Consider the following 13,797-nt stretch of genomic DNA (forward strand, 5'->3'; position numbering starts at 1 on the left):
ATTATCTCCCTTTTGAGTTTCATGGCCACAACACACAGCAGATACCCTAATAAACAACTTTATTGCTCCCTAGTAAACCCAGTAGAAGTTCACTGCCCCCCAGTAAACTTCTACTGAGAGTCAGTAAACTTGCAATTCATTATCTCCCTTTCAGTTTCATGGCCACAACACACAACAGATGTAATACCCCGGAATTTTTAGAAGCTAGTTTCTTTTATTTTTATTCGGTTGACTTTTTGGCTGACTTTTAAGAGGCTAAAAGTTGACTTTATTTTTTGTAAGTTATCTTCGAAAACTTCCTTCATGAAAGTTGTAGAGTTTATCGATACGAGTTCGTAGACATGCGGCACGCTTGAAACGGAGGTCGTATGAAAAAGTTATGGTCAGAGGAAGTTAGTTTCCGATTTTGGAAGGTATATAAATAGAAAGTGGTGGGTTTTATTTTTGGAAACCTAGCAGCCTCACTTTCTCTCTCCTCTCTCCCGACCTCCTCCCGCACGCAAACTTCTCCGGATCGGTTCTCCTCCGTCCGGCCACCATTTGGACCGCCGCCGGTCCCGTTCGACTCCTGCAGACATCCTCTCCATTTCTGGAGCAGTCCCGCTTGCCGCCTCGCCGTCTAGACGCCGCCACGAAGCGGCGGAGCTGCTGCGGTCTCACCGGAGTTTTTCTTGTTCCGGCCACCAATCGGGACGCCGCCGGTCCCGTTCGACTCACATGGATGCTCCCTTCAATTCTGGGCTGGTGTGACACGGCGTAGCAAGCCAGAGACGGAGCTCTTGGCCGGAGAAGAGCACGGCTGTGTCACTGATCGGAACCGCTGTTTGCGGCGGCGACGAGGGGCAACCCTAGGTGAGTTTTGGTCCTCTCCTCCTCCTGGTAGTGTCTAGGCAAAGATTGAAGCAAGTTTTTGAGGTTTTGAGGCCGATTTTGCAGGTTTGAGGTGTGATTCCGGGTTAGGGTTTCGGGGCAGTTTCCGGCCGGTTCCGGCCAAAATTGGTTGAAGCCTCAGGTATGAAAGTTGCTCCCCTTGCTTCAAGCTTCAACTTTGTTGTTGAGAGTTTTCCCTAATTCGAAAGTTTTTGGTGGCGCGTGGGGCCCACTAGTCACCGCCTGTGGCGGCGCGTGGCAGCGCGTCCGGTAGGGTTTGTGGCTTAGGCTGCTGTGTTTTGGCTAGCTCTTGTTGTGGTGAGCTTATTGAGATGTAGATTTCCTAGGTTGTGCGCAAGGTTTACATGATAGGACTTTAAGTATTTAGTAGGTTTGGTTGAGGGGTGAGTTAGAATTTGAGGATTAGAGGCAACCGTTTTTGGGTCTCTAAGTTCGACGACTTTGAAAAGTTGTCCTCCCTTGAACTAAGGGTTAGTTGAGGGTTTTGTGATAACCTATAGTATTTTAGTTACTAAGGTTTTAATTGTGTTTTTAGGTGATTTGTGGGTGGTGTTTTGAATTACTGGTTTTATCTTATGTGGTGTTGGAGATGTTGAGTAAATTTTGAGAATTACTCATACGAGCTTTTTAGCTTACCGGGTTTGTTGTTTACAACCCGGTGCACCAATTCATGGTGTAGGGGTTAGACCTGCAGGTGATGATCAGCAGGGTTGAGGCAGAAGCATAGTAGCTGGGTATTAGATGAAGTACATTTTATTGTATAATTTTCAGTTTGTTTTTAGGCGCATTTGAGCGTCCTTATTTTCCTAGACTTTTGAAGTTAATGTAATTAAGGAGATGTAATGTATAACTCAGTGATGAGTTTTGTTGATATTTATATTTCCAGCTTTTGGGTTTAGTTTGGGATTGTTGAGCAGGTATTGGAGTCTTATTTTTGAGTTATATCATGCCCAAATTTTTGAAATTTATCCTTCGAAAATTAGGGTGTGACAACAGATACCCTAATCAACAACTTTATTAATTGCTCCCTAGTAAACAACTTTATTGCTCCTTAAAACTATACATCTTAATTAATGACAATGATAATAACACTTTTTTTTTGTTTTGGAAGAAGCAGGAAAATATGACATTGTAATTGGACAGTGCCTACATTCAACTTAATGGTCTCATATATATACCAATAGCCGGATTTACACATGCTTGAACCATTTGCTAAGCTTACATAAAGTAAAAAGAAAGACACTTACATATTTCTTGGTCGTATCTTCATCACCGACCCTGACATAGGTCTTCTAAAAACCTTTGATAATTGGAAGCTGCTCCCCTTGTATTATGAGTTCCTCCATTGTGTAGATGATAGGAGAAGACCCCATGTGGTGGTGCATAGTCTTCTCCCCACGGTTCCGCTTGTTTACCAAGGAGAGTCTCTAATATATACACGAAAAAATATTAAATAGATTAGTAAAATACAAGGGAAACAATGAAGGTAATTTAAAAATAAAAAAATAAAAAACAATGTAGGTTATTTGAAAAATCACCTTGAACGCATCTGACTCGAAGTGCTGGCATAGAAACTCCCATTGGTCCTCTCTCCCAATGAAATCTGAAGGCATGCCAGAGGACCTTTCCTTCAGATAATCTTTGTGGCACTGGTACTTCCAGTCCTTGTACCTCTCTTGTTCCCTCTTCAATATCCAATTGAACATTGGCTCATCATTTTCATCCCACTCGGACTTTGGCTAAGTAAGAAATAAAAAAAAATTCCCATGTTAAGCACTGAAAAATAAAAAATAAAAAATTAATACACCCAATTACTGTCACAAAACACATCTTTCAATTCATATCAACACACAATACTTTACACACATTCAATCATACTTTACACATATCCATAACATTTTCACTTTATAAGAAAACTCAGTCTTATGGAAAGAAATGAAATTTTATCAACAGAGAGATGTCAATTCAGTCAGTTCATGCCTTCCAATTACATAAGCGATATATATGTTATCAAACAAATGTAATTATGTAAATTTACTTTTCATATACTTTTCAGTTACTTACCGACATTGCATTCTACACCTTCCACTTCTCAGTCTGATCAAGGTCGTAGAACGTGCTTGCCCTCATTCCCACCAGACTCCGTATGGCGCAACCGATATCATGTGCCACCAAGCTATTTATCCCCCTCACGCTAGGGCCTTTTACACGGGGGCAATACGCCAGCTTGATCTTCTGCCCTGTTTGTTGAACGATATCCTCCGCCTTATTTCCAGAACAAAAACTCCGCTTCTTTTTCGGGATCGGAGCTACAATTAACATGTGAAAATACATTATGATACTTAATATATAAGAGGATATCTGTTATGTGTAAGTGGTATGAAAATGAAAGAGACATATTGTATTGAAAGTTTACTGACCTCCAGTAGAAGTTTATTGACCCCCAATAGAAGTTTGCTGGGGGGCAGTAAATTAATACACTTACCTGTTGGGCTTCTAACTTTGATTCGAGCATTGCCGACGATGCGTCTTGTAGATTCGGGTGCGGTTGCAGTCTCCGGTGCGGTTACAGACGCCGATTGAGATCCTATTGAACAATTGTCAACTGCAGGGCGCTGCACGATCAAGGGGGGAGCCCCTGGTGGTACTGTCTCAGCCGGCATGGAGTTAGGATGGCTGCTACTGCTAGCTGAGCCGAGACTCTGTCGTATTGACCCCATCAAAGCACTGGCCTGAGTGGCTCGGCCCTTCCTCTTCCCCATGATCACCATATCTTGCACATGAATAACACACAATTGTTAGTAAATGAGTGAGTAATAGATAAAGATTATGAAAAATAGTCCATAGAAAAACATACAGGTTGATCAAACCACTTGTATTTCTTCACTTTTTTTTATTTTATTTTTATACTTGATGCATTGGTGATACAGAAAACACTAACAAAATCTGTGAGCCACTTAAGTAGAAGAAATAAAACAAACTGTGGACATGATCAACGAAGTAACAAGCAAGATCAATCTGAGAAGAGAGAGAGAGAAGAGAGATCAATTTGAGAAGAGAGAGAATACGGACCTGCAAAAGGAGCGGCGGTGAGAAGGTGAGAGCAGAGAGATCGGAGCGGCAGGTGGATGCGGTGGCAATGAGTGGAGGAGGTGGGCGGATGCGCGCACTTGAATCAGTTGCCGGTGCGTGGATGGGGTCTGGTGGCGCGACTTTGGTGGGATTTGGGAATTGTGGGTGGGAATTGCCGGTGCGTGAATGGGGTCTGGTAGCTAGAGCCTGCTGATCGATCCGCTGCCTCTTCCCAAACGCACCATGATGACCCTCAGTGCCACTGCCTCCTGCAATGGCCTTCCCCTTCCCATGCAGATCTCTCAGTCCCTCAGCCTCATGCATGGCCTCCTCCTGCTCAACTGCAAGGGCACTCTCTACCGCTTCTGCTAGAGTAGCAAAACGGTGTGAACTCACAACATTCCGGAGCTTATGCCTCAAACCCCGAATAAACTTCCGTGACAAGGCCACTGCATCCATCTCTCTCGCGAATCGATACAGCTGAGAAAAACGTGCCTCATAGTCCCTGACACTCATCAAGCTCCAACTGCTCCCTCATAGTATCAGAGCTATGAACTCAAGCTCCAACTGCTCCCTCACGGTATCAGGAAAATACTTCTCCCAAAAGAGCTGTACAAACCACTCCCAAGACAAAGCGGTCACATCTCTAGCTCTCTCTACCTCGCTCCACCATACCCGTGCCTCATCCTTGAGAAGAAATGTAGCAATACGCATCTTCTCAATCTCCGTACACGTGATAAGGGTAAAGTATGTCTCCATGCCCTCTATCCAGTGATCCGCAACAAGGAAGTTCGTACCTCCAAGAAAGGAAGGAGCTCCTAGCCTAATGATACCCTGAGCCAGCCTGGCCAATCGTAGACCATCATCTACAGCAACTGGCACCGGCTCCTCCAACACCGCCTCCTCCTCAAAGAAATCATCCACAGGTGGAGCCCTACCTCTGCCTCTGGCCCCACCTGCCCCTCTGGCTCTACCGGCCCCTTTGGCCCTACCTCGGCCTCTAGCTCTTCCTCGCGGAGGATCCATCACCTAAGAAGCAAGTGAACCTTGGTTAACTCATGCATAAAACTTAAACCAAAGTATAAGTCAAATGCAACATTTATTAACCAAGGCACTAACTCAAAGTGGACAAAAAGATTCAAAATCCCACTAACAGAGTACTCTCTACTCTGACATCCTATTGACCTAGAGGCGACACCTAACCCTTCACATACCCAATGACATATCAATACCGAAGAGCTTATGATGGTGATCCCGCTGCAGTCGGGCCATCTCTCCGAAGTATTGATTATCACCAAATATGTAAACCTACGCTCTGATACCAAACTGTAACACCCCAATTTTTGAAGGACAAATTTCAAAAATTTGGGCATGATAAAACTCAAATTCTAAATATCCCATAAGCTGCTCAACAATTTCCAAAACTAAAAACAAAAACTGGAAATGTAAATGTCGATAAACTCATCAACCGAGTTAAACATTTAATCTCCTTAATTACATCAACTTCCAAAAGTCTAGTAATAACTACTTCGCGCACATGAGCTTCAAACAACTGCCATAAAATACAAATAAATGTATATCGTAAAAAACCCAGCTCCTAGGCCACTGCCTCAAACCTTCTGATCATCACCTGCAGGTCTAACCCCTACACCATGAATTGGTGCACCGGGTTGTAAACAACAAACCCGGTAAGCTAAAATTGGTAATTCCTGCCTTAATAACTTAGTTCAGGAATCACCTAAAAGCAAGAGAATTCAAAGAAGCAATTAAGAAAAACACAGTAATTCAAAATCACTCAAAATCATAAATGAAACGAATAATTAAAAGGAAACACAACTATTCGCAATCAAACAAATCAAAATGAAATCCTGCAAAAAGGCATAGTTCAGGAAATACTTAAATCAAGGAATTTTAAAAGACAACATATAAGAACTTCATACAATCATTTCTCTACTCTTACTTATGAGTTCGCCAACACTTAGTCATCCCCCATAAGTAACCAACAATGCGTACTCATGGGTTCGTCAACACTTAGTCATCCCCCATGAAGTACCGACTGACAGACTAGAACTTTATTACTGACCGTAACCAATCACCCGGCCAAGGCTTGGTTCTCGGTCCACCACGAAGGCTCCTAATCTAAAAATCACCACTAAGGCACACACATACACAACTAATGCACAAAACCACACTAAGGCACGCATTCAAATACTCTCCCATCATAACACTTATCAAATCACAAATTAATAATATAATCATAACCGTAACCAATCACCAGATTAAAGGCTTGAAACCCGGTTTGACTATTTAAACAACAATTCCCAACATAAAATATATCATCGACAACAACACGAGTATTTCATAAATTATATCTTTCCGCCTAGATATATTTATATAAACGAAGACATAAATATTCCCACTAGAATAATATATCAACAACCATATTTCAACATCACAACATCACATGATCGGAAGTCCTTTTAAAATATTTTATTTTACTAGAAAACATATTTTCACTTACCCATGAGTCATTGACGATCAAGCTCATTTATTTTTAAAACAAAATCATTTTCCTTTAAGGACAACTTCACAACTAACACTATTAAAATTATAAAATAAACTCGGTTCCTCAAGAACCATGTGATTTACTCAAAATATTAAAAATAACATCATAATCATCAATCAAAACTATTACCATCGTCATCATAATAATTATCATCATAATCATCATATCATCAACATTTCCATCAACATTTTCATCATTATCATTAATCTCATCATCATCATACAATTATCATCATCATCATCATATCAAAATCAACATCACAATCATCATCATAATCATCTTCAAAATCAACATCACAATCATCATCACAATAATTATAAATGATTGGTCCGAAAATGGACCATGGTGAGATGTTACTCACCTCAAATCCAGCTGCGTCTTTGCACGCACAACACAAGAATATAACACCAAACCACACTCCACAAGTCACCTATTAACAAAATTAATAACTTTAATAACCACTTAACCAAAAAAACCTTGCACCCTTAACAAGCCTTAACCCAAGCTTTGCCCAAAAAGGGACAACCTTTTTCCGAGACCTCTTAAGGTCATCGAACACTTAACTACCTTCCCCCAGCCTAACTTTGGATTCTCCTAGCTCAACACTTCGCACAAGTCTACAATAACAAAGAATTTAACAAGCAAAACTTAATCAAACTTGACCTAATCTCATAATATACCAACATGCTCACAACAACAAGAACTAGCTAACCAAAATAACTAAACCTACACACCCTGCCCAACACGCCGCCATACGCCACCACGGGCGACTGCGAGTGAGCCCCACGCGCCACCCTACAACTTCACAATCTCAACAAACTTCCAACATCAAACTTGAAGATTACTACAAGGGGGACACTTTCATACCTGAAGGTCTAACCAGTTCAGCCGAAATCGGCCGGAAATCACCGAAAACTCGCCGAAAAAGTTTAGAATTCACCACCACCACTCCACACCGAGAGTCGAGCTTCAAGACCACTAGAAAACGAACCAGGACGCCAAGGAGCTTCTATCCCAACCGTTTCCAAGCTGCGTCGCCGCCGCCGGAGGTGGGAAACCTGACCGGTCTCCAAGCCGGACTTCCAAGCTTTGGGTCACCACTTCGGGACTGAATCGGCGCAAGTCACCACCACAGGGCAGCTCGGACGGAGGAGAGGAAGAGAACCCGACCGGTGCCGTCGTCTGGGTCGGCCGGAAAAGTCGGGTCGAGTCGTCCGGGTCCGCGTCGGGTCGGCTGGGGGCTTTGCACTCTCTTGGGGTCGGAAGAGAGAAGAGGAGGAGGGGAAGAAAATGGGATTCTGAAAAAATGAGGACCCAAACGAAAATTTCCTATTTAACCTAAATAATCCCGAAAAGCCACAACTTCCGCTGACCATAACTTTCTCATACAAAGTCCGTTTTACGCGTGCCACGTGTCTACGAACTCGTATCGTCATGCTCTACAACTTTCGTGAAGGAAGTTTCTCGAGAAACCCAACGAATTTAAAAGTCAACTCTTGACCCTTCAAAATAAAGCATTTTCAAGGAAATAAACACTCGACTACTTCCAACCCACTCACTAAACCACAAAACCATACAACTCTTACTTAAATAATTTCCAAAATAATATTAGAAACTAATATCAAATTTCCGGGGTATTACATTTTCCCCCATCTTAACACATCGAGCGATATTCCCTGCATACCCGTGAGGATACTTAACGTTTCCAAACCACTGAAACACTTCCGCCTTCTTTTGAGGATGGACTGTGTAGCCTGCTTTCGGTATTATGGCTTTTTGGTTTTTTTGTTCTCTACTAGCCATAGCTGGGGGCGTATACTTATCATCTTAAGATCAACACATGCATTGGGGGTGTCCTTTTTCTGATGTTTGAGATTCAGAATTGTTCCAAGAACGCTGTCACAAACATTCTTCTCTATGTGCATGACGTCCAAGTTGTGTCTGATTTTCAAGGTCAACTAGTAAAGCAATTCAAAGAATACACTTTTGTGCGTCCAATACTTAAACTCATCAAGCGTGGGAGGATTCAAGTCCGTTACTTCTTTACTGGTGCTCAAATATCCGAACCAGTGCTGGTTAAGCCTCTCCAAAATCCACTCACCAGACCTCCCTGGGGGTTTCGGATTATGCCCCTCAGTCCCATCAAATGCCTTAGCATCCCACCGCCACTCATGATCCTCGTCAAGATGTCTACGAGATCCCAAGAAACAAATTTTGTCTGCGTGGCGACTAGAATTGACATCATCTAAGCATACCGGGCAAGCCTTGTACCCCTTAGTTTTTTGGCCAGACAACATCCCGTAAGCTAGAAAATCACTGATGGTCCAAATAACAGCTGCTTTCATCATGAATGAAGTTTGACCATGCCTGTCAAAAGTAGGAAATCTATTTTCCCATAACTCCTGCAGCTCGTCAATTAATGGTCTCATGTACACATCCAAACACTTTCCTAGAGAATACGGCCCAGGAACCATAAGCGTAAGAAAATTGTACTGCTTCCTCATACACATGTTGGGAGGTAGATTGTACAGAAATACTATCACAGGCCAAATGTTGTAAGACAAATTCATGTTTCCAGTAGGATTAAATCCGTCTGTTGCAAGTCCGAGTCTGACATTTCGACAATCTCCAGCAAATTCGGGAAAAGAACGGTTAAAGTGCTTCCAAGCCTCCCCGTCTGCAGGGTGTGTGAGTTTATCCGGATCTATCCTCTCCTCTCCCTGATGTCTTGCCTTGTGCCATCTCATATGTTTGGCCGTATGTGAAGACATGTACAGATGCTGCAGACAAGGACCCAATGGGAAGTAACGAAGAACCTTCCTAGTAATGGGCCGGTTTTTCTGTTTAGATGAAGTGGAAGCTGCATACCTTGGCTCGTAGCAGTGTGGGCAATCAACTTTATCCTTGTTGTCTTTGTAATACAAGATGCAGTTATTGACGCAAGCGTCTATCTTCTGGTGATCAAGACCGAGGTCAGCCAACATCCTTTTTACCTAGTCGAAATTTTTCAGATAACTGTTACCTTTGGGAAGCACTTTCTTCATAAGTGATATTCTCATCAAAACATACGTCAGTCTTTCCCCGCTTGTTTTTTATCTGCATGTGCTCCATGACGGTACCCAACACAGTATGCTCACTGCCAGGATACAATGGGGTTTGTACTTCCCGTACAAGGCTGTTGTACTTATCGTAATCACTGTTGTAGTCAATGTGGGAGACATTAGGGAAAGTGTCAGGGGCGTTGTCATAAACAACATTTTCCTGGTATCCAGAGGCGGTGAACAGGAAGACATCGTTTAAGAGGTTCATCACAGCAGGGTCCCTATAACTAGCATTAGAAGATCCTGCCTGCTGATTATGTTGTGCTTGAATGTCTGCAAGTGTAGGCATTTGAACTTGATTTTCGCCGTGCCATGTCCATGTGGTATAACTAGGACAAATACCGTTTAGTGCCAAGTGAGAATACATGTCTTCATATGTTACTGATTTCCGATTGAGACATTTGTTGCATAGACATATGTGAATAACTTTGTCTTGAGGACTATGTAGACGCACGAACTCACTAAAATAAAAAATGCCTCTCATATAAACTGGGGACCCCTTCCCTAATTGCATCCAGCTCTTGTCCATGTTGTACACTATAATAACAGGAAACAAAAATATATAATCAAAAAATCGTGAATAATAAACGAGAAATATATATATATATACACACACTTTGTTGGGAAAATAAACATTTACTCAAAAACAAGGATTTTAAAGCCCATTTCAATGAAAAAACTGTTGAGTAACCCATATTAATGTTTTACCGCCTCTAACAATTAATAGTATACCACTTATTGCATTAATTAATTACACGTTTTCTCTCATGTTCAAAAAAAAAAATAACACGTTTTCCCAGACTCCCACTCTTCACGATCTCGTTAAATATCTGTCGATTCCGTCGCTCTCTGCATGCAGATAAATCCCACTTGAGTAGGAAATCACTCTCTGCCCTAATCTCAGTCGATCTCAGCCGATCTATGGTTCAATCTCGGCATTGCTGTCACGTTCAATCGCTCACGCTCGACGTCACTCTCTGGTTAAATATCGGCCTCGATATCTGCTTCAATCGCTCTTACTCGACCTCGCTCAGGAAAACCAAAAAACAGGTACATTTATTTTTTTATTGAATTTAGGCTTATTTTGGACTTATCTGATGATATTGAAGCTTCATTCTCTGATTTAAAGTGATTAAAAGCCATGAATATGAAAACATGAAAATTATAGGGTTTCTCTGGTCATAACTGTTACAAATTGAGATTAATGTTGTTTAAGATTTTTTTTTTTCAAAGATTTACTGTGTATAATTGGCATGACAATGAAAGGGAGATACTATATTGTTGTTTACTCTTGTCAAGTAAAAGTTTACTGGGGGGCAGTAAACTTCCACTGGGTTTACGAAGGGGCAATGAAGTTGTTTATTAGGGTAAGAATGGATATCTGTTGTGTATAATTAACATAATTATAAAAGGGATATACTATATTGAAGTTTACTGGCCCCCAGTAGAAGTTTACTAGGGGGCAGTAAACTTCTACTGGAGGTCAGTAGGGGCAATGAAGTTGTTTATTAGAGTAAGAATGAATATCTGTTTGTATAATTGAAAGGGAGATATTGTATTGAAAATTACTAACCCCCAGTAGAAGTTTACTCCCAGTAGAAGTTTACTAGGGGGCAGTAAACTTCTACTGGGGGTCAGTAGGGGCCAATAAAGTTGTTTATTAGGGTAAGAATGGATATCTGTTATGTGTTGTGTCCTGAAATTGAAAGGGAGCGAGTTATTTTGTGCAAGTTTACTGATCCACAGTAGAAATTTACTAGGGGCAGTAAACTTTATTTTTTGCATATGCAGTTTATAAATGCAAGTTTTAACTACTTATATGCAGGATGAGAAAAAGTTCAAGACATTTAGTTCTCACTTCTGATACCGAAGAGGATTCGGTTCAAGAATCTGTAGCTTCTATGAGGACAAAACAAAATATAGAAGAAGTTTTATAGAAGATAAAATCGAAGAAAAAGAGAAAAGAGGTCCAGAAGGGTGCCGCTGCTGAAGAAGAAGAAGAAGCAGTACTGGTAGAAGAAGAAGATGATGATTACACTGAAGATGAAGAGGGGAAAATAGAAAAGTATCTTTTTCAGAAAAGATCAACAGGCAGAAAAAAAAAACAAGAGGAGACAGATTCAGGGGAGGAGGAGGAAGACAAAAAAGAAAGAAGAAGGAAAAAGGAGGAGAAGGTGACTTGACCAAGATCAAACACGTGCAACAAAAATGCTCACTGACATCATTTTGTATGTTAATGAATAGACACAACGAGAGCATCCCAGAAGAATCATGGGAGTTGATAAACAACACTTGTTTTCGGGGAATAATTAAAGTATTCAGATTGGGCAAGGTTATTGAGGAGGATCAAGTGAAGAAGCTTGAATCTGATTTTGAGATCCTAATGAGGCACTACAATAGTGACAATAAAAACTTCATATTTGGGAACAGGGAGATTAAAATTACGGAGCATGACGTTCATTCAATTTTTGGAATAACCAAAGAAGGCTCAGATGTGGATATCACAATAGACCAGAAATACTACAAGGGCAGTAAGAAGAATGTGGCAGATTCTACTATCTTTGAAAAGCTAACAAGAAAAACAATCACCAGAAAGGTTATTGATGACACATTAACAGAAGAGCTTAGGAAGATTCAGAAGAAGAAGGGGGATCCAAGGAAGATAGCCTCTTTGGTTATAATGTACCTTATGGCAGCTTTATTTTTCAGCAAAAGCGGAAACCACATTGAATGGAAACTGATACTCAAGTGTGAAGACCTTGAAGACGTCGACAAATACAACTGGTCACATAAGGTATTAGAATTTTTGCACCAAGGACTTCTTAAGCACGTAAGGGGGGAGCCAAGAGTTTTGAACGGATGGCTCCTTCTGGTTCTATACTGGTTCCTTGAGAAAACAAAAATAAAGAAGCGGATTATCGGGAAAGAGAAGGAGACTCCCAGATTTATAAGATGGTCAATACAAGAGATCATCAAAGAAAATGAGTATTTGAGAAGACCTGAATTGCTAGAGGTAATGGTATTTTATTTATATAGCCATATTTTTAAAAAAAAATATTGCATTGTATTTTTTGTTTTTTTAGAAACTAAATTAAACTGATTTGTGTCTTATAAATGTAAAAACAGGAACTTATATAGAAGGTCCATGGATGGATGAGGAGGAAACGAGTTCCGACAATGATGAGCGGCAGCTAGATGACAATGGAACACCAAAGACAATTGATTGGGTAAGTTTGAATGGTTACTAACACCTAGTAAAACTAATATAAATATGAAAATGGAACTTCAATTGCAAGTTTACTGACCCCCAGTAGAAGTTTACTAGGGGGCAGTAAACTTCTACTGGGTTTACTAGGGGGCAATAAAGTTGTTTATTAGGGTATATGATGTGTGTAATTGTAATGAAATTGAAAGGGAGATAATGTATTTTTGTTTACTGCCTTAGTAGAAGTTTACTGGGGGGCAGTAAACTTGTTTATTTGGATATAATTGTTTAACAGTAACGATTTCGTTGTTATAACGTGTATAGGAGCTGCCGATGGAAGATATGAAGAAGAAGCTGACAGAACTTGCCAAAGCAAATGAAGAACTGGTGAACAAAAACACTAAATTGCTCGACAAGTTAAAGAAAGCGGACAGCCAAATCATTGAGTTAGAGAAAGAAAGGAGGGCAGACAAAAATCAAATCAACGCTCTCAAGAAACTGTTGCACAAGGGGGCAAAACATGCTTAGACAAAGCAGATAATATGTGTAACTGAGGAGAAGGAGGAGGAGGAGGATAGGTCAAAGCCGGTTCGAGAGAAAGAATATAACTGCAGAGACAAAATGGAAGATCATAGCTGTAGAGAGGAGCAACCAGTAACTGAAGAGGTAAGAGTAGAAATCAGTTTACTGACCCCCAATAAATATTGTGTTTTCTTCATTTTTTTTAGAATAACTTGTGTGTTTTCTTTTGTGTAGGTTTTTGAACAAGTAGCAGAACCAGTTCCGTTGCGGAAGATATTTCCAGAAGACGATGAACCTATGATGACCGATGTCGACCTGTCTAAACTAAACAAACTTGTTGCTCAAGCTGTGGAAATGGCCAGAAAAAAATTGAATGAAGAAACCAGTTTGAAGAATAAAGAACAGCAAGCAGAAGGGCTCAAGAAATATGTCAACCAGAA

At 40.8% G+C, this 13,797-nt stretch overlaps 1 protein-coding gene across 1 annotated transcript; it reads right to left on the bottom strand.

The window, feature by feature from the left end:
* Window positions 1-8,487: 8,487 nt before the first annotated feature.
* LOC101312053 lies at window positions 8,488-9,838 on the bottom strand. Its single transcript, XM_004298006.1, has 2 exons — window positions 9,599-9,838; window positions 8,488-9,522 (listed from the first exon to the last, which is right to left on the bottom strand). The coding sequence occupies exons 1-2, from the start codon at window positions 9,836-9,838 to the stop codon at window positions 8,488-8,490; spliced, it is 1,275 nt and encodes a 424-aa protein (XP_004298054.1).
* Window positions 9,839-13,797: the final 3,959 nt, after the last annotated feature.

This window comes from Fragaria vesca, linkage group LG4 (genome assembly GCF_000184155.1).
Source record: "Fragaria vesca subsp. vesca linkage group LG4, FraVesHawaii_1.0, whole genome shotgun sequence".
Lineage (NCBI taxonomy): Eukaryota > Viridiplantae > Streptophyta > Magnoliopsida > Rosales > Rosaceae > Fragaria > Fragaria vesca.